This window comes from Pygocentrus nattereri, chromosome 14 (genome assembly GCF_015220715.1).
Source record: "Pygocentrus nattereri isolate fPygNat1 chromosome 14, fPygNat1.pri, whole genome shotgun sequence".
NCBI classification, from domain to species: domain Eukaryota; kingdom Metazoa; phylum Chordata; class Actinopteri; order Characiformes; family Serrasalmidae; genus Pygocentrus; species Pygocentrus nattereri.
This window is the reverse complement of record NC_051224.1, coordinates 10,161,682-10,182,397: the sequence shown is the minus strand read 5'-3', so window position 1 is coordinate 10,182,397 and position 20,716 is coordinate 10,161,682. Positions and strand designations below refer to the sequence as shown.

General features: G+C 40.7%; 1 protein-coding gene across 1 annotated transcript; it reads right to left on the bottom strand.

Moving 5' to 3' along the window:
• Positions 1-501: 501 nt before the first annotated feature.
• Positions 502-20,389, bottom strand: cacng1b (calcium channel, voltage-dependent, gamma subunit 1b). Its single transcript, XM_017685077.2, has 4 exons — positions 19,969-20,389; positions 5,687-5,761; positions 3,454-3,591; positions 502-1,094 (listed from the first exon to the last, which is right to left on the bottom strand). The coding sequence occupies exons 1-4, from the start codon at positions 20,207-20,209 to the stop codon at positions 862-864; spliced, it is 687 nt and encodes a 228-aa protein (XP_017540566.1). The 5' UTR covers positions 20,210-20,389; the 3' UTR covers positions 502-861.
• Between the last annotated feature and the right edge of the window lie 327 nt (positions 20,390-20,716).

Sequence of the window (20,716 nt, the reverse complement as noted above, 5' to 3'; positions counted from 1 at the left end):
TCTATTCCATTCATTAGTGGAAAGAGACCAACAGATATTGCTCAGGTGGTGGAGCATTCTCAGCACAGTAGTTAAACTGTATGTTGGACTGGTACGAATCCATCAGGTAAAGTAGTGGTGCTGTGATTTTTAAACTATATATACATACAATAATATATACACACACACCTACTGACCACTAAGAGTACAGTTCTTGAACAATCTGCATTAGTTGTCCTCTAGCCCTTCATGAGGCTTCATTTGAATGTGCTCCAGATTACTTAGCAGAAAATACAACTTGTAACACTGAACTTTGTGGGGAAAACATCCTTGCAGATTTCTTAAAAAAAAAAAAGAAAGAAAAGAAAGAAAGCAAGTCTCCAGAAAAGAATGGAAGCTGTACAAACTGTGGGTGCACTACATACTAAAAAGTTGATGATCTAATTAGCTGTTTAGGCTTCAGAGTAGTTTTCTGTTAAATATACACTCTTCCCCCCCCCCCCCCCCCCCCCCCCCCCACACATGATTCTGAAAAGTAAATACCTGATGGCCATTTTGACTGGACATAAATAACTGAAGGGTGGTCTCTGGCTTTTGCACAGTACTGCATATATTAGGTGTTTCTGATAAAATGGCCAATGACTGTAGAGCCGGGTAGGTGTACTTAGTAAACCGGAAACTCATTGCATGTTATACAGTCCATGGATTTGCTTCTAGAGAACAGAAAAAACAGCATACAAAATCAATGATCTAAATATTCTGTGGGCAATTACAAACCCCCTATAATATAGATGGAGCGTTCCTGACATTTCATCTTGTTTCTTGCATGTTACTACAGAATTCCATTGTCAGTTGTGTTGTGCGTTCTTACTAGGCACTCTGCTAGTCCATGGGCTCAGGCTCGGCATCCATGCATGTCTCCCAGGGGTTCCGTGGCATGTGAGGCATGGAGATGATCAGCAGGCTGATGCCACTGAGGAAGAGGAGGATGAAAGCTGCGCAGGCACAGGCGAACGACCACGAGTAGTAGTACTCGATCCAGATGGTTTCATCGCTGTCAATCATGCGCTTGACGGACTGCCTCATGACCTCCACTGAAATGACTATGCAGAGCCCTGAGGGAAGGTTCAGAGGATCAGGAACGGCATCAGTACACATTGGATTACACCACTCTGTTCTCTTATATATAAAGTAAGCTAGGTTTGCTAAGGGTGACCTCCACATCCTCTAAATCCTCTGTGTTGTCTCTCGCTGTCTGTGAGATATTTCATAAGTCCCTTAAACTTTTAGAATACTTTTAAAGTTGTACTGTGTATGTCTCTTAAAGGAACAGTGTGGCAAAAATTTCAGATATGTGCAGTTGTCTCCTCAACCTAAGTGTACGCAAGACTGGAAAGATTTTAATACTGATATTGGGAAAATTTCAGAATGATATTACTTTCCATACCTTCCTTTTACACCTTAAATGGCCAGGACCAACTGGCAGGTCCAAAGTTTTTCTACCCACTTCTATACCCTAATAATAACTCAGCCAGTTTGCAATGTAGTTACTGTGTAGTTACTGAACAATAAGTCTTAGTATGTATAAGAAAGGGGGTTTTAAGATGTTAAAGGTGCAGTGTGTAAGTTTTAGGGAGATCTGTAAGCAGAAATAGAATATAGCATAATAAACCTATTAGTGTATAATTACCTGTAACTAATCATGTTTTCACTGGCTTAGAATGAACCTTTCATATCTACATATGGATCAGGTCCTATTCCAACAGAGGCCACTATTGAGCTGCCATATTTCAACAGTAGCCCAGAACAGACAATCCAAACACTAGAGAGTGCCTTTTGAGTTTTTCTTTGAAGAGGCAGGTTAAATTTGGTCAGACTATAGCACCAGTTGGAAGGTGTAGACAAAAGAAGTAATGGTTGCTGGCAGTGCTGGCTAACATGATGTGTTGCAAGAACTTTGAGAACCCATGTTTTGACAAACGGAGGATAATACTTATTTAGCACAAGAAAAAGCAATGAAGGTTGCAGCAAAACGAAATCAGGACAGGCACTGACGGAAAACATGATGGCCACCATAGATTCTACTACACATACACACTGGAGGGTGAGGGAGGGGTATTCAGTTGGTTGCAGTCTGCAACCTCACCCCTAGATCTCACTAAATCTTTACACACTGCACCTTTAATTACAAACCAGATGTGGGTGGGAAGAAATGAATGTGAAGTGAAGTGATGGAAGTGGGTGTATTTATTGACTATTGGAATACAGACTAATCACGGAGTGCTGATGTTAATAAAACTGCAGTGGGTGACATTTGCCTGATGAAAAAGCGAAACACTTGAATGGGAGAAGATGTGGAACCATGCAAAAAGGAATTTGCTTCTGGCAGTGGTTAATTTTGTCATAGGTTGGGGAGGAAAGGTATGTAGAATATGCCTCGAAGATGGTAGATAGTGTTTGCTTATTCAAGTCAATTAGACGAAAAGTGATACAGTTAATCTCTGCTTGAGTCCTGCGTCATCCACTTCATCCCTCCCACCATCTCCCATGGCAACAGCAGCAGACCGTGTGGAAAGACCTGGCAGCTGGCTGAACAACGCTGTTTTTTTTTTTTTTTTCTGAAATCAGCTCAGCAGAAAATGCATGTTTAGGCTCAAAATAATCCCACAACCCTAACAATCACAAAACTGCCACTTGTGCTCTGTAATCTGCAGGGGAAACATCTCTAAAATTTGGTGAAATAGGCAGAATGTCCTCACTGTTGTGTATGTGACTCTGGTCTCTGTTGTCTGTATAAAGGGGGAATGTATCCCTCCTCCCTCTCGCCAAAACCACGAGTCACCCCATTGCATCAAGATCACCTTTAAATGCCTAATTTTTGCTCCACCCTAGCAAAGAACATAGCGAGGCGATGGCTTAAGACACTCAAAAAATGTGATTGGCCGTCTTGATTTCAAAACAAGTATGCTTATTGACTTTAGGTATTGACATTTAGTGTTGAATGTCTTGGAATTCCACTGATTTAGTTTGGTCAGTACCAAAAAAGTATTGCATTTCAATGCCCAGCCTTAGTCCAGATATGATTAATATCTGGTTTGCTTCTTTAGTTTTGCACTACAGCCATGAAGCTAATGTAGCTAACAAGTAATGGAAGCTTATACCCCATTAGGTTAGCCCATTAGTAGCCTCAAACTATAATAAGTTGATTAGTAATCTCAAATAGACAAATGTAGGTGCGCTAATGTATGCAATACTGTTAACTATAAAAAAGGACATGTTGAATCCTGACTTTTATTGATACTCTTGTCTGTTTTTAGATAACAATTTTGGCTAAGTTAGCCTAAGTTAGGCTAAGTAAGTTATCTCATTTATTCTTTGTGGAGCTATTCCCTTAATCTTCATCATTGGACCAACCATAGCCTTAAGTATGAACTTTATCCTATGAAACAAGTCTAATTCAAGCACTTTTCTCACCTGCAAAAGCAAAGAACATGCCAGCAGGCCTTAGCAGGTAGTCTCTGCCCTTCCCAAAGGCTCCCAGGAGACACAGGCTCCCCAGGGTCATGAAGGCCAGACTGAAGATGGCTATGGCAGCCGCTGAGATGTTGTACTCTGAAATGGGATTTCAGTGCAGTCAGTCTTTTGGATTCATGATCAAAGTCTCTTAAAAATAAACGCACCTCAAAGGGTTAAATCAGTGCCATTAAGGAACCACATTTGGTTCACTGAAGAACCTTTCAATGGATGCTTCTTTAAAGAACTATTTTTGTAAATGGAAGGTGTAAGTGTGAAGTTCCATGAAATGTAACGATTCGATGCCAGGTGAGATCTTCTAAAGCAGCCCCATTACAAAACGCAGGGCTGGAGACGGGATTCAAGGTCCAGATTTGAAAACCTTAGTTGGTGTAGAAACCTTACGTTTTGTGGCCTTAATGTCATCACTCTTTTCAGCACCTTTATTTTTGAAAGCTTTTTTTTCTCTCTGCTAAAGGTCTGTCCTAGAACCATTTAAGAGCCTTTATTTTTATGCATCAGTACAATCATCATCTCATTTGGTTATGTTGAGGCCAAAATAGAGCTCAGTGGCTGTTAATGTTGAGCTCCAAGGCTCACTCCAAGTCCTGATAAAAGACCCTCAACAATCCTCAAAGCTTTAATTCATATGCTTACAGCCATAAGTCATTTCCACAAATTTTGCTACACTGACTAAACTTGATTACATGGGAATGGCTTCAATTACCACACTAATTCAGATTAGATCCCTAATCAGTCTGACCTCCAGACTGCTATTGTGATTAATGTGTCATTAATTAGTAATAGGCTACAGACGTTTTGATTGTTAGAACAGCTATTGACGTTTCTAGAAAGTGGCGAGAGAATGTGAAGTGCCTGACAATGAGTCGCATCTCGCGTCTGCAGCGTTGTCAGATTGAGATAAGGAGAGTCTTTTTGCTCCTTAACTGTATGGCTGCTCTGAAGCGTGAAATAGGTAGGATCCTCTCTGCTCGAGTAACTCTGTTTGTCTCCAGGCTGAAGACAGTCTTTAGCTGCTGGATCACCCTGCCTTCTGGTACAACTTGGCTGAAAACATCACATCTAACATATAGGTCAAAAGGGGAGAGTGTGGCCAGGAGGAGGAGAGAGGGCTGCTTCCATAAATAGCAGCCAATTAGGGGAAAAAAAATAGGAAAATGGAAAAGTTCTGTGCTGAGGGTCAGAAATGATAGCTAGTATCGTATGGCTTTTCCCTCAAACATCATCTAATTTGGTGTCATGCATTTTAAGGACATTTGTCAGTGGAAGGGGAATTTTAAAGTAGCTATGAACTACATTATTCTTGTACTGTAGTTTTAGTTGTGAAGCATCTCCTAGAACTTGCTTGTAGCTCACTCACTCACATTTAGCAGGCAGAAAGCTTTCCACAAGGGTGCAGCATTTCGAGTGAAATAGCTTTTTATGCTCGAGAGCAGTACCTCATATCAATAGCTGCATTCTAAAGCCTAGGCTGCATACAACCTAGAAATGCATGACCATTTTCCAACCTCTGTATATTGTTTAGAATGAAACAGGCTGTAAGACAACTATAAGCCAGATATATTTAACTGACCTTTGTTGTGATTGTCTGCCCTGTATTGTGACTCATTCAGAAAGCACTCGAGGCCGATTTTAGAATTTTCTGATTTTGAATTTCTAAATGAAAAAAGCTCATCCTCAACAGAGAACACACTTCTGCACATTTTAATGCACATTGCTGTTTATTTTCTGAAGTTTAGAAGCATTAATATAGCCTGTGCAAAGTTATGGCACATTTTATATTTTATGCTTTCCCAATATGTTAAACTGAGCAAATAAATAGGATTTTTATATGTGCCTTTTACATGCTCCTTATGCCCACACATGTCAAAATGTGTGAGGATCTAGTTTTGAAGCAGCCTGTGGCAAAACTCTTTGAAGCACTTTAGTATGCACTTCAGCCCTTCATCTTCATGTTTCCACGTCCTCCACCGCTTTGACAGCTCCGGGCAGACGCTTCCGTCTTTATGCTGTTCTAAGATCAGCCTTCTCTCCTCAAATCCTTAACTTAAGCGTGAGAAAATAAAAGAGTGGAACTAGTCTCAGATCAGTGTGTTGGGCCACGTCCACTTTGATGTGCAGTGTCCATATGGTACCTTACGTGAGGCAAGGTTGAAGTAGAAGGGCCACTTACCTTTTTGAGTCTTGACTTCGAACACTTCGGCCTCCTCCCCTGATGTGAAGTGTTTGAAGTAGGAGCAGTTCTTCACTGCAAAAAGAGATGAAAACAGTGATTGTAGCTGAGGGTTGCAGGTGCTGCAGTAGCCCATCGTTATGATGCACTTGCACTACCAATGAGCCTCGCTGCCATTTCTCCAGAGAACGATGCTGGAGCTCAGACACTAGCCAAGTATTCAGGCTAGTCGGTTGGGTCGACTGTGAATATAGCGCATTGTGGGGCAGAGGGCATATCTGTGTACTTATTTTCTGCAGGCATTTTCATTTTGTTGACAGCGTGCCAAGATAAGGTTTGAATGCAAACACTGCTGTGGACTGTGCTCAGCAGCACATAAGTGATTGCACTCATACAGATTACTTATCATCACTGTCATATGCAAACCATGTAAACCTGTTTCCAGTTTAAGTATTAGTTTTTTTTTAAACAATTTGAAAACACCATCTTTTATATTATGTGAATACGATGTAATGGATACACCAATGGAGGTAGTCCAAAATAACTGGAATAAACTCTTGCTATTAATTTACATCAAAGTTAAGGTTTTTTTCCTTGGGGGGAAAAAAAGTATGAAAAAAGATTTGGAGATTTTCTTATGACATTGTTTTGCATGTTTCACCTTAATCTGTTTTGTTTTATTAAATAGTTTAAGAATGATTTGAATGTATGTTTGGGATCATCGTCTTTTTGTAATGTCAAACCTATTTTTCTCCGTTTTTTCACTGATTGTGGGACACTAGCTCCCAGGATTTGTTGATACTTAGTAGAATCCTTTTTTCCCCTCTGTCCCCACAACATTTCCTGGGCCACTGGTTGCCAAACAACACCAAAAGCATAACAGATCACCAACATGCCTTAGAGCTGGCAAAGTGTTCCTTTCATCAAATGCTGCTCCAATCATACCTTTGGCGATTGCAGTGTTGCATTTTTACTTCAGTCCACAGCACTTATTTCTTCTTTTGTGATGGGATCATGATAAAGGTTACTTTCTGATGACCTTTCTGCGTAGCTGATTTTGGTCCAATAACCCTGCACAGTGTTTCAGTCCATCACTATTCCCATGCCAGCTACACGAATGGTAATTGTACATCAACAGTTATGATTCTTTTCTATGCCTTTGTTTTAGAAAGAATATTTACCTCTGAAAAGTTTGAAGCCTGCTTTATCACCTTCTTCACCTTCCAGGAAAACTGAAACACCAGTGTCGACACTTCACCACATTGCACCAAAACCCTGCCCCCAAAACATCTGCTGCTTGATTCAGAGGTGAAGAATAGGGCTGTGGCCTCGCATAACCTTTATATTGGACTGTAAGGCTGCAAATCTCTTTACTTTACAACATCAAATCCTATCTAAGAGTTTTAATATTTTAAAGTTGTTTAAAAATAGTTGACGATGCATTATTAAATTATTTTTTCAAATGTTGTGGAGTAGTCATCTAAGAAGCTCTTTTGTGGATCATGAATCTAAATTGAGTGGTAGTCTTAACATATATGAGCAGAGGAAATATATTTTAATCAGGACCTACTAATGATTCAAATGATTTCACTGTTTGGTAAAGATGTCAATGATCAAACTTCATCAAATATTTTTTGTAGGTCTCTATTTTCTTCTATCTGCCTTTTCAACAATAGAGCTGAATGTGATAAGGCAAATGAATATTTGAAGTAATTCTATAAACTTACTAAATTCTACCATTAAGGCCAAAAGGCTGCACACAATCCCACGCACATCTCCACAAAGCTGCCCAGCAGCCACTCCAAAGCTTGTAGATAATGCTTCCATTTTGTGAGTCCTGTGGGGGAAAGCTCAGTAGTCTGCTTATGGAGGAGTATAGACAGTCTGACACCTCACTGTTAGATTAAACTCATAAAACAACCCCTAGCTTCGTTCTGTCCGGAGAAGAAGAGAGATGGGAAATCAGACAGGGCAACAGAGGAGCTGTTTGTTACTCAGGACCTAGAACCTCCGTCAGGGGCAGAACGAGACAGAGAGAAACATGCTGTGAGGAGGTTACCTAGCAACAGGCTGCTCCTAGCTATGTTATTAGTTAAGGCTCAATGAGGACACTGAGAGAAGGGTCTGCTGTGCTGCTTTTAGGGCGTCATTTATTAACCATGTTTGACCGCTCCTATCACAAGCCCTTACTTCTGGGGATTTTCTGGATTTTTTGGGCCTCAGTGGGACTTGGAACTTCTGGGGTGGAACAGTGAGGGGGAGAAGAGGTGTGAAACAAAATGTGTTCTAGCATGGGTCTGCTAAGGGAAACATGAACATCAGGGTATGAACATAACATTAAGAGAAAATTTGCTGAATTTCCATGTACACTATATTGCAAAAAGTATTTAATCACCCATCCAAATCATTGAATTTAGGTGTTCCAATCACTTCCATGGCAACAGGTGTATAAAACCAAGCAACTAGGCCTGCAGACTGCTTCTACAAACATTTGTGAAAGAATAGGTCGCTCTCAGAAGCTCAGTGAATTCCAGCGTGGTACCGTGATTGGATGCCACCAGTGCAACAAGTCCAGTTGTGAAATTTCCTCGCTACTAAATATTCCACAGTCGACTGTCAGTGGTATTATAACAAAGTGGAAGTGATTGGGAACGACAGCAACTCAGCCATGAAGTGGTAGGACATGTAAAATGACAAAATGGGGTCAGCGGATGCTGAGACGCATAGTGCGCAGAGGTCACCAACTTTCTGCAGAGTCACTTGCTACAGACCTCCAAACTTCATGTTGCCTTTAGATGAGCTCAAGAACAACGTAGAGAGTTTCATGGAATGGGTTTCCTTGGCCGAGCAGCTGCACCTAAGCCTTACATCACCAAGCGCAATGCAAAGCGTCGAATGCAATGGTGTGAAGCACCGTCACTGGACTCTAGAGCAGTGGAGACGTGTTCTCTGAAGTGACGAATCACGCTTCTCTGTCTGCCAATCCCATGGACGAGTCTGGGTTCGGCGGTTGCCAGGAGAACGGTACTTGTCTGACTGCATTGTGCCAAGTGTAAAGTTTGGTGTTGAGTTGTTTTTCAGGAGTTGGGCTCAGCCCCTTAGTCCCAGTGAAAGGAACTCTTAATGCTTCAGCAGGCCAAGAGCTCTTGGACAATTTAATGCTTCCAACTTTGTGGGAACAGTTTGAAGATGGTCCCTTCCTGTTCCAACATGACTGCGCACCAGTGCACAAAGCAAGGTTCATAAAGACATGGATGAGCGAGTTTGGTGTGGAAGAACTTGACTGGCCTGCACAGAGTCCTGACCTCAACCTGATACAACACCTTTGGGATGAGTTAGACCGGAGACTGTGAGCCAGGTCTCGTCCAACATCACTGCCTGACCTCACATATGTGCTTCTAGAGGAATGGTCAAAAATTCCCATAAACACACTCCTAATCCTTGTGAAAAGCCTTCCCAGAAGAGTTGAAGCTGTTATAGCTGCAAAGGGTGGGCCGACATCATATTAAACCCTATGAATTAAGAATGGGATGTCAGGGACAGACAAGCGAATACTTTTGGAACTATAGTGTATTTCAATCAAAGAGAGTCAACAAAGTCATTCAGACTGGTTTGATGTGAAAAGGTTAAAGTAAAGCCACTTTATCCAAAATGACTAGTGAACCTGCACATTTAACATGTAATGTTGACAACTGTAAAACAGAGGAAAATCTGAAAATGTACATTTTCTTTGGGGACTACTTACCTGCATGAACGTCTCTTCTATGAATGGATTTTTAAAAATATATTTTCAGCCAAAACTATGTCCAAACTACAATAAAACCGTGTCTCTGGCATTTACAGACATTTACTGTAATATAAAGGTTTTATAAATGGACATCTAGTTCTTTTCACCACCACTATGAACAGTTTTGTTTGTCATAATTTCACATTAAACCACTATGAATAACTTTGTTTACATCTTACTGATTGAATTATGCATATAGCATGAACGATCAGTGAAAGTCCCTTTTAATGGAATTCCATGGACTCTCTTTATAGCTGTGTGTAAAAATCCATTGACTATTGAAAGTGGCTATGTAACTGCATTCATTTTAGAATGTTAGAATAAAGCAATGTCACAAGGATTTCATCTACAGTACTTTCCATTAACCACAGACCATTCTTCATTTATTTAAATCCCAGTCAAAACAGCCATTAAGTGCACATTATTCATTTTTCAGTTTTAGAAAGAAAATAATAAAATAATATTTTTATATAAATATTTAGTATGTGTCCATCCTTTGCCATTCATTCCTTTCAGGAGACTGTCTTTCAGTTTCAAAGGGATATTTTTTCACACCTCCAAAGTTCAGTCTTAGAGGTTGGTTGCATCATTTTTTGCTGCTCACCAGTTTGTGTTCTCCTGCAAATTTTCTTCTTTTTTGTCAACATCCTTCCTACACCAAGGGGTCTTCTCACAGTGGAAAGAAACACCTGTGAATGTTTCAGGTCTGAAGCAAAAGTGGACCTTGATTTTCTCTTCTCTCTCTAGAGATATATCTCCCTCAGAGATATATCTTGGAAACGGAATAACTTGTACTTAATGGCTGTTTTGACTGGAAATTGAATAAATTAAGGCTGGTCTCTGACTTTTGCGCAGTGCTGTATCTATATGGAGTATTTTAGAAACATAAACATGTCTCAGCCAATCTGATCTTAGAACCACAACTCTTGGTAAAATAATTCGCTATAACCATTATGATGACGTCCAGTAAAAAACGTACTTGTGTACTGATCCTTTTGGCAAAATTAGAATTCTCATAGAATTCTAATTTCCTGATTTGAAGATTTGCAATCAAACCCCTGTGCGATATCTGCCATGATCAGTCTGCAGCATGCTGTTTCCCATGCACTGGATGCCTCTGATATCTCTGTGCTCTTCTTCAGCTGTCCCTGCTTCAGCAGCCCTGTCTCTCCTCCTTCTCTCAGTCAGAGACACGAAGCCACTGATCTCGTGTCAGTCAGAGGGCAGATTGAAGGGCCGCTGCTGACAACTCTGGCATTTTCGGACCTGATGTCTTGTGCCTTGTTCTGTGTGTAGTCAGATCTGTGTACAGGAATGGCTGCGGATGAAGTCCAAAGCAAGCGAAACCAGCTGGGTGGCTTCCCTGACTCAGACGAGTGAGGAACAGGGAGCTGAAAATAACATTTTGGGCCGTATCATTGACCTTGCAGGTTTGTTAATGGAAACGCTTATTCCAGGGAGGAAGTCAATTACTAGGTTGCAGTGGCTGTCACGTTAGGTTTTTAGTTCTTGATTAACCACCCCACCCCACCCCCCCCACCCACCCTCCCCACACCACCCTTGGAATCGGTGTACACACACATGCACACATCTCAGGGCGCTTCAGTTGTCTGACTGTTAGCTCTCTGTGTTTTGCTGGCCTCTGCTAAAGGTAAAGCCAAAGCTCACGAAGACAGGAGTGTCCTCTTTTGTCCATGTGCAGAATGACCGTCGGATTCTGGGTCAATGTGAATGGAGGACACTTTTTAAGCAGCTAAGCTGCTAAGTTAGGCAATATCTGGGTCGCGCCAGCAAAGCGCCTTCCACCGGGGCCTGTGCAGAACTTTTGCTGCCAAGCCTCCAGAGGAAAAAGGGGTACAATTGTGACTGCTGTACTTGACTCGTGCTCTATATGAGCTAGATGATCTATCATTCTACTGGAGTCTTCTTTAAGCAGTACCTTCAGGGCATTCCTGGAGGGTTCAAAGAGCCTTTCTTTCGTTCTCTCTCTCTCTCTCTAGAAAGCCTGTCATTCTCATAGACTCTTCTTCACATGTACCTTTATTAAGTCTTCATTTCTGGGTTTCACTGGAGCATTCAAAGAACTTCACCATTTTTTTTCTTTTGTTCTTCTCTTTTTTTTCTTTCTATTTGGATTTGTCTATCATTGTCACTGACTCTTATTTAGGAGTATTTAAGCCTGACATTTAAGTGTTTCACTGAAGGAATCAAAGAGTTTCGCCTCTCTTTCTTTCCTTCTTCATTTTGTTCTTTGTAGGTGGTCTTTCATTGTTATAGACTCTTGTTCAGGTGTCTCTTTAAGCATCACCTCCAAGTGTTTCACTGGAGGAAGACTTTCTTTCTTTTGTTTTTTTCTTTCTAGGTGAATATTATTCTAGTAGACTCTTCTTCAGGTGTTTCTTCAGGCATTACCTTCTTGGTTTCACTGGAGCATTTAAAACTTTCTTTCTGGGTGGACATCATTCTTGTAGATTCTTCTTCAGGTGTCTCTAAGTGTCATCTAGGTTTCTATGGAGACTTTGAAAACATTGCCCCTTTTTCATTCACTTTCATCCTTCCTTTCTTTCTTTTATTAACATTTTTTGGTTTCTTTATTTTATATTTTCTTTCTTTTATACTCTTTTTTTCTTTCTAAGTGATTCATCATTCTTGAAGACTCTTCTTTGGGTAGTTTTATGGAAGCGATCAAAGCGATTTTCTTTCCTTACTTTCTTTTTTCCTTCCTTTCTTTCTTTCATTCTTTCCTTGCTTCCTTCTTTCGTTCCTATTTTTTGTTTCCTTCCCATCGTTCCTTTCCTTTCTCTTACTTTCCTTCCTATGTTCCTTTTTTTCATTCTTTCATTACACCATTCTTGTTGACTCTTCTTTGGGTGGTTTTATTGTAGCAATGAAAGAGCTTCACTTACTTTCCTTCCTTTCTTTCTTTTGTTCTTTCCTTCCTTTTCTTTTCTTCTTTGTTTCCTTCCTATCGTTTCTTTCCTTCCTATCTTCCTTTTCCTTCCTTCCTTTCTTTTTTTCATTTTTTCTTTCATTCCATCATTCTTGTTGACTCTTCTTTGGGTGGTTTTATTGCAGCAATCAAGGAGCTTCACTTACTTTCCTTCCTTTGTTTTTCCTTCCTTCCTTCCTTTCTTTCTTTCCTTCCTTCATTCTTTTGTTCCTTTTCTTGTTTCCTTCCTTCCTTTCTTTCCTTCTTTCTTGGTGCTCCATCATTCTTGTTGACTCTTCTTCAGGCATCTCATTAAGTGCTACCTATAGGTTTCTAGGGAGATTCTGAAAACCTTTTCCTTTTTCACTCACTTTCATTCATTTTCATTTTTCCTTTCCTTCTTTTATTAACTTTTCTTTAATTTTCTTTCTTTTCTGAGTTTCTCTCATTCTTTTTTGCTCACTCTCTCTTGCTCTCTTATACACAGCCATACACAGTCAGACAGTAGAGCCTGTCTCAGTTGGAGGCAGCTCTGGGAGTGCAGCCATGAAAGTGCGTGAGTAAGTGTGAAGTAGGGGGAAAGTGACTGCTTAAGTGCTAACGTGTTTACTCATGGCTTCATCCGTGCGGCAGAAGAGGCTATCAGAACCAAGCCTCCTCCAGGCCATGCGGATGCTGAGCGGGTGTGAAATTGATCACACCTGGCCTGCTGGGAGTTTCCCCCTCCAAACCTGCTGGGTTCTGAGGCATCTGCAAGGCTCCAGCATCGTTATTGACCCTTAACTGCAGGAGCATTCGGAATCAGTGGCGCCAATTGGGTTCTGTGCCAAACACCTGATTGAACTAATCAGTACTTAATGTGAGTAAATGACCTAAACCAGGGGGTGTAGTGCTTGGCTGGACCAAATACAAATACATAGCTTGCTTGTTTTAAAGGTTCCTGTATTCCAAAAGCCAGACTGTTTGATCTGCTTACTTGTACTTCCTGAGTTCTGAGTTCAGGAAAACTGGAGGGTTCTGGCCTTTTTGAGTTCTGAATTTGTGGCAAAAACTTGAGCATAGATCCAGATCCATAGAGGGTAATATACAGGCCTGTTTCTGCAATGGTAATATAAGAAGCCTTTCTGTAAGTCCTGATGAGCAAGATTATGGAGAGTTGTAACACACCCAGTAAATAAGCTCCAAGGCTGATGTTACCAGTGTAAACATTCACCACCCTCCTGAATGAGAGTTGGAAGTCTTCAGATGAAACTCTGTCATATATACCTAACAAAACCAGATTTTTAGGTAAGAAAATAAAATTTCACACCAAGGGCTCATTGCACTAACAGGGCTTACACCTGGACTTACGCTGTTTGTAACTTTCTGGGCATAACTCCCAGAATAAGCTGGACTCAGGACTCTGTGCAGGCCAGTCAAGTTCTTCCACACCAAACTTGCTCACATCCATGTCTTTATGAACCTTGCTTTGTGCACTGGTGCGCAGTCATGTTGGAACAGGAAGGGGCCATCCTCAAACTGTTCCCTCAAAGTTGGAAGCATTAATTAAATTCATAAGCTGAATGAAAAAAACAAAAAAACGGGTGTAACTTTGTGGTCTAGCTGGCATAAATTCAAATTCCTGTCCTTTTCTCCTTTGTCGTTGATTATAACCACTATAAATAATCTAGTTTTGCAAGCATTCCCATACATTTTGAAAAAGTGACTTGAAAACAGAAATGTTAAAAAAAGAGCCATTTTGTCCTTTTAAGAAAAAACAAACCACCTTGGGAGCTACAACATTGTATGTCCATTTTAATATCTTGGCTGTAAATATGTCCCAGTATGTGTTAATGTCCTAGTCTAGTATAGGCTAAAAAATAACATATGAATGAAAAAACAGACTCACTTTGCTTTGCTTTAAGCTTTTCTCTCATCTCTGGCAGGAAACTTCCTCAAAAGTAAAATATTTTCTTGTAAAATGTCTCTCAACGTTCAATATTTTTACAAGGCTGAAGTGAGCTAAACATTCACCAGCTTCTTGTTTCAGCTTCAACGGTGCCTGAGGCTCCAGAATGTAGCTAACAGCAAAAATTCAAACCAAAAGCTAGTGAGTGAGTATCTGACTTCAGCTTCACATTTTAGTGTTTGACAGTTTCACGTTGCTGATTAAACGCATCAGGAAACCAGCTGGACTGCTTATGAATGCAAATGGTTTTCGTTAGCTAGCTACTAACTAGCTAAGTGAGGTTGTTGTCTGCGTTGCTGTGAGGACCAGCAGTCTGCGTGCCAACTTTCAGGGTTAAAGCGTGAATTAGCAGTTACAGACTACATTAACTCCAGCGTTAAAGACAATTTATTGTTAAAAGTGTGTTTGAACAAGCAGAAGCAGAACTAGCAACGTAAACAAGTGTTTAATGCTGTATTTACATACAATGGCGACTGCCGTTTTTCCTCTCTTAGCCACATTTCTATGTCGACAGGCGGCAGCGCGAGGGATTGTGGGAGCGGTAAAAAACAGTTTTTCTCCACTTTATGTAAATGAGGAGCGAGTTTCACAGAGCAGCCAATCAGATTGATAAAGTGTAAAAGTTGCGTGTCATGTCCACATTTAAACTACAAGCGAAGGTCAGACAGAAGACGGAGGAGAAAGCTTGTGGAGAGTTTTATATTAGTTCACTTTAAAAAAGAGAATATTACGACTTTCTCACCTGCGTTTCATCTGAGCACACAACTAGCCTAAAACTATTACTCGGACAGCTGAACTTATTGAACTGACCCGTATTTTAGCGACGCCCACAGAGCAGCCAGCCGTTAGCGACGTAAGCGGTTGTTTTTGTTGTGCTGTGAAGGCGACAGTCCGCAGATACGTCCTTCCCCAGGTAATGTCCATGTTATCCAGCTTATTTTTCACGTCACCACTGTATTTTAAGTTATTGTTTTGTCCCATTAGGTTTCTGAGGCGTTTCTGTGACACTGTGCACTTTGTGGCTGTCACTACAGCAGAGTCAAGGTAAAATTAGGTATGAACGGCGATGCCACGAGCACATAAAGCGCAGAGCTTAATCGGACATGTGAATGTAGCTTTGTAAGGATTCCTTGAAGTGTTGAATAACCCATAAAATGCAACCAGATTAGGAACTGCCAATTGAACATCACTGGTTGTTTCTAACAGACTCTATTAAACTGATTAACACTGGATATATTCCCCCGTAGTAGAGTAGGCTGACAGGGTAGCAGAAAGCTAACAGGCTAACGCTAGAAAGCTAAAGTTTACACTTAACGTTCAAGCCTTAAAAAATGGGTTAGTTAAATTTAGAAATGAAAAGTAAAGAATGTTACTTACATGCCTATTACGGGCTTAAAATGGCTATTTAAGCTACAATTGACATCAAAATCAGATAAAGCGCCAAGCTAATCCTGCTAGCTTGATGCTAACATACCACATAGGTTATATAGGGAGGATTATTGAAGCACTGGTTTAGAAGAGATTTCAGCATTGGATATCGCTATGTTATGGCTTTGCTTTGTTGTTTACTGCTGGTGTGCTCACTGTAAACACAAAAGCTGAAATTAAATTTTACGACTGTAGAAAAGTTATTTGGTGTGGGCTGTAAGTACAACCCCAATTCCAATGAAGTTGGGATGTTGTGTAAAACATAAATAAACACAATACGATGATTTGCAAATCCTTTTCAACCTATATTTCAATTGAGTACACTACAAAGACAAGATATTTAATGTTCAAACGGATAAACTTTATTGTTTTTTGCAAATATTCACTCATTTTGAATTTGATGCCTGCAACACGTTCCAAAGAAATTAGGACAGGGGCAACAAAAGACTGGGAAAGTTGAGGAATGCTCAAAAAAACACCTGTTTGGAACATTCCACAGGTGAACAGGTTAATTGGAAACAGGTGTCATGACTGGGTATAAAGGGAACATCCCTCAAAGGCTCAGTCGTTCACAAGCAAGGATGGGGTGAGGCAGATAGTCCCAACAGTTTAAGAACAATGTTTCTCAACATGCATTTACAAGGAATTTAGGGATTTCATTATCTACAGTCCATAATATCATCAAAAGATTCAGAGAATCTGGAGAAATCTCTGCAAGTAAGCGGCAAGGCAGAAAACCAACATTGAAAGCCCGTGACCTTCGATCCCTCAGGCGGCACTGCATTAAAAACCGACATAATTCTGTAACGGATATTCCCACATGGGCTCAGGAACTTTTCAGAAAACCATTGTCAGTGAACACACTTTGCTGCTCCATCTACAAGTGCAAGTTAAAAGTCTGCCATGCAACGCAAAAGCCACATATCAACAACACCCAGAAACGCCACCGGCTTCTCTGGGCCCGAGCTCATCTGAGATGGACTGACGCAAAGTGGAAAAGTGTCCTGTGGTCTGACGAGTCCACATTTCAAATTGTTTTTGGAAATCATGGACGTCGTGTCCTCCGGGCCAACGAGGAAAAGGACTGTCCGGATTGTTATCAGCGCAAGTTCAAAAGCCAGCATCTCTGATGATATGGGGGTGTGTTGGTGCCCATGGCATGTGTAACCTGCACATCTGTGAAGGTACTATTAATGCTGAAATGTACATACAGGTTTTGGAGCAACATATGCCGCCATCCAAGCAACGTCTTTTTCAGGGACGTTCCTGCTTATTTCAGCAAGACAATGCCAAGACACATTCTGCACGTGTTACAACAGCGTGGTTTCGTAGTAAAAGAGTGTGGATACTAGACTGGCTTGCCTGCAGTCCAGACTTGTCTCCCATTGAAAATGTGTGGTGCATTATGAAGCACAAAATACAACAACGGAGACCCCGGACTGTTGAGCAACTGAAGTTGTACATCAAGCAAGAATGGGAAAGAATTCCACCTACAAAGCTTCAACAATTAGTGTCCTCAGTTCCCAAACTCTTATTGAGTGTTGTTAAAAGGAAAGGTGATCTAACACAGTGGTAAACATGCCCCTGTCCCAACTTCTTTGGAATGTTTTGTAGGCATCAAATTCAAAATGAGTGAATAGTTGCAAAAAACAATAAAGTTTATCCATTTGAACATTAAATATATAGTCTTTGTAGTGTATTCAATTGAATATAAATTGAAAAGGATTTGCAAATCATCGTATTCTGTTTTTATTTATGTTTTACACAACATCCCAACTTCATTGGAACTGGGGTTATAGAATCTTCCGACCAAGAGTGGACAACAGCGCATCTCTGGATAGTCGCAGCTCGGAATGGTCGAGAAACTATGTTCTGCTGTGTGCTGACCTTCTGAACTCTGACTAAGTTCACTTTTTTCCTTCATTTTTAACTTGAGCTGTGAAAATATTTATCCCTTAATGTGACTGTTAGCTGTAATGTGTCTGTATAATTTAATCAATATGTGGGTTTTACTGTTAATTAAATTATTAATGCTTTTTTTTTTATTTTGGCAGCATCAGTTGGCAAGATGCCAGTAGTGAGTAGTAAGTTAAGTGAAGACATTTTGGTGCAACCAGCCCATTTATAAATCTCCGAGCACTGTATTAATACAGGATGAGTGAAAAGCAGAAGAGAAGCAGATTGTCTACTTTAAATTGTTTAAAATGTGCTATAAATACTTAGCAATGTTACGTCTTACCAGGATGGGTAGTTTGTTGCAACATTTCTTTTTGGGTAAATAGGAAATGGAGGGTTCATGGAGGCCGGAGAACACATTATGCCTTTCACAAAAACAGGTTCAAAACGGGCTGTGTTTACAGGTTAGTTTCCATATATGGTCAGTATGGACTGGGTGAAGGGTATTGTTCTAGTTTATGAAATCACTGAAATTCTTTTGACCATGAAAAACATGAAACCTAAAGATAAATCCTGAGTGCACCCTGAGATCTGGCCACATAAGAAAGAAAAATACAATACCCCTGGAAAGTTCCTGGGGGACCTGCCCATGGTTGGGTAGAATAGGGCAGCGGCTGTGGCCCTCTAAGAGGCAGCTGCCATTGTTATGGTTTAATGTTTGGGCCGTGCCCTGAGGGACGTCTACCCAGCACATTCACCGGAGCACAGGGGCTCGCTCCATTACACCCTGCAGCCACTGTGGCATACAAGAAGTATGTGATTTCTCCATTTATCACCTTTGAGGAGTGACAGAGGGTGTACATTACTGTTCAAACAGTGCATTGCTTAACACTCTGGACAGAAAGACTGATATAGTCATCAGATGTCTCATCTGTACTCTGTCTCTCAGCCCAGTCATTTATCCTGCCATTTATTCATTACTGAAATCAATGCTTGTGTTACTCTGACTATAGAAGCCTAGCATTTTTCTTTCCACCTGAAATCAACAGCTTCACCCCCCCAAGTGTATACTTATGTTTGTGCTGGTTTATGTAGCTAAAACAGTCATACTTCATTTATAAATGACCATTTCCAACCTCTCTTCATCGTTTAGAATGAGACTGGCTGTATTTTGTTGCTCTGCTTTTAAGACCGATACGTGTAAATAACTTCTGATTTGTTTTCTGTGATGCACCTCATTAAAAAAAATTTGTGCCAAGTCAGTTTATTATAACTTAAGTGTGAATGATTGGGCCCAAGCTGGTATAGGCTGCAAACGTTTCAACACCCACGTTTTTTTAATGATTTTTTAAAAATAATTGAAAATAAGTTAACATTGGGAATTATCTACAGGGTAAAACTCTTACATGGCATTTTGGCAGGGTTTTTTCACATCGTACATCAAACTGATTTTTTTTTTTTTTTTTTTTTTTTTTTTTTAAATTAAGGAAGATTTGGTCTTCCATGTCCATGGTCTTCCACGATATGGGCCTTTCAAAAATAAAGATGCCATAGAAGAACCACTTTGGTTCCCTAAGAACCTTTAGAATGATGGTTCTTTGAAGAACCATTGTTATATGTGAGATATGCAGGTGTGTAGAGCTTTTTAAGCTTTAAAGATCCCACATTATTTAAAAGTTTCTAGAAGTGTATTTCAAGATAAGAACCATTTAGGAACCTTTATCTTTTTAGAGTATCATGCTGTCAAGCCCAGAAATGGTTCTCTTGTCAATCTTAATTTAACATAGCAAGAACAACACATACTCTTGTCTAGATCAGTCCCGGTTGTACCTTGCCCATTGCTTTCTTGCTCTTTCTTCTATCGTTTATCCAGGCTTGTGAACTGAGATATAACAATGAGGTCGCTTCTTCCCCGGAGTCCCATAAAGGATAATGAGATGATCTAACTCTCATAAGCAGATCCATCTGCTTTCAATTTATCTGCACTCAAATGTCTACCAATACAAGAGTTCAAGGTATCTCTTTTACATACATGACATCATGTACAGGAAATTGGTGCGAGTTCAGTTAACCTGTTGCCTGGACCTTACAGAAAGGTGAAGAGAGCTGCCTCAGCCTGTTTTGCTCTGTAGACCACTTTCTCTTCTCACTGATTGACCTTTGCTCCACTTCAAATGAAGATTGCTGTTTTCTGGTAATTCTGCCACTAATGTCTACTGACTTGCCCTGAGCTAAAGTAGCACAAGTAGACTTTATCCATGCTGTGAATGGGGTGAAAAACTCTGTAAACTTACCTCCAGGCAGGCTGATGGGGCCACAGCTTTTGCCCTGAGGGTCTTCCTCCACAATGAAGATGCTCTTCTTGCACAGCCTCCAGAGCCCAAAGTGGGCTGCCTCGCAGGTGGTGTTGAGCTTCTCCACCCTGGGGCTTAGAACTGCCCAGTGATCCGTCACCACGGCGGCCAGCATGGACGAGATGCCCACCAGGATGACCAGGAAAGTGATCTTCACCTTGGTCTTCTTATCTTCCAGCATTGTGGTGGGACAAGCTCACTTAAACCTGGCTGTAGGTTATTCTTTTATGTGCAAAGTCTACTGTAATTCAAAGAATCTATACACCTTGTTTTGATGCAACTGGAAAAAAAAAACTCAACACGGAAACTCACAGCCTCCTCACTGCTGCTCGCTGTCCACAGATCTCTGCTCTGGCTTGGAAAAAATGGGGCCAGATAACAGTGCCCTAGTTTCCTCTCCCTCTCCCTCCCTGTAAGGTGTTCAGTGTGGTGGGCTGTGGCTAAGGCGCACTGCCTTTGTGAGGTGTGCTGTGGAACTACATTAACTAATGTAGCACACCTTTCTGTTGTCCGGACAACATTAATCGTCATTACATTATTTTCGTCACATTTTGAGCGGTGAATGTCATGTATAGATAACATCTATTATCTCAGGGAGGAAGCAGAGATATTAGAAATGATAACAGAGCTGGTTCTATTGTGACCGTCCTCAAGTACTTTTACATAAGCCTGTTTTTCTTTAAGTGCG

Bases quoted from the DNA above. Each gene is read 5' to 3' on its own strand.
- cacng1b (XM_017685077.2), bottom strand. From the start codon at position 20,209: ATGCTGGAAGATAAGAAGACCAAGGTGAAGATCACTTTCCTGGTCATC. The intron at 5,762-19,968 runs GTAAGTTTACAG...CTCTTTTTGCAG, and splicing joins CCCCATCAGCCTGCCTGGAG to TGAAGAACTGCTCCTACTTC. The intron at 1,095-3,453 runs GTGAGAAAAGTG...ACCTTCCCTCAG, and splicing joins CATGTTCTTTGCTTTTGCAG to GGCTCTGCATAGTCATTTCA.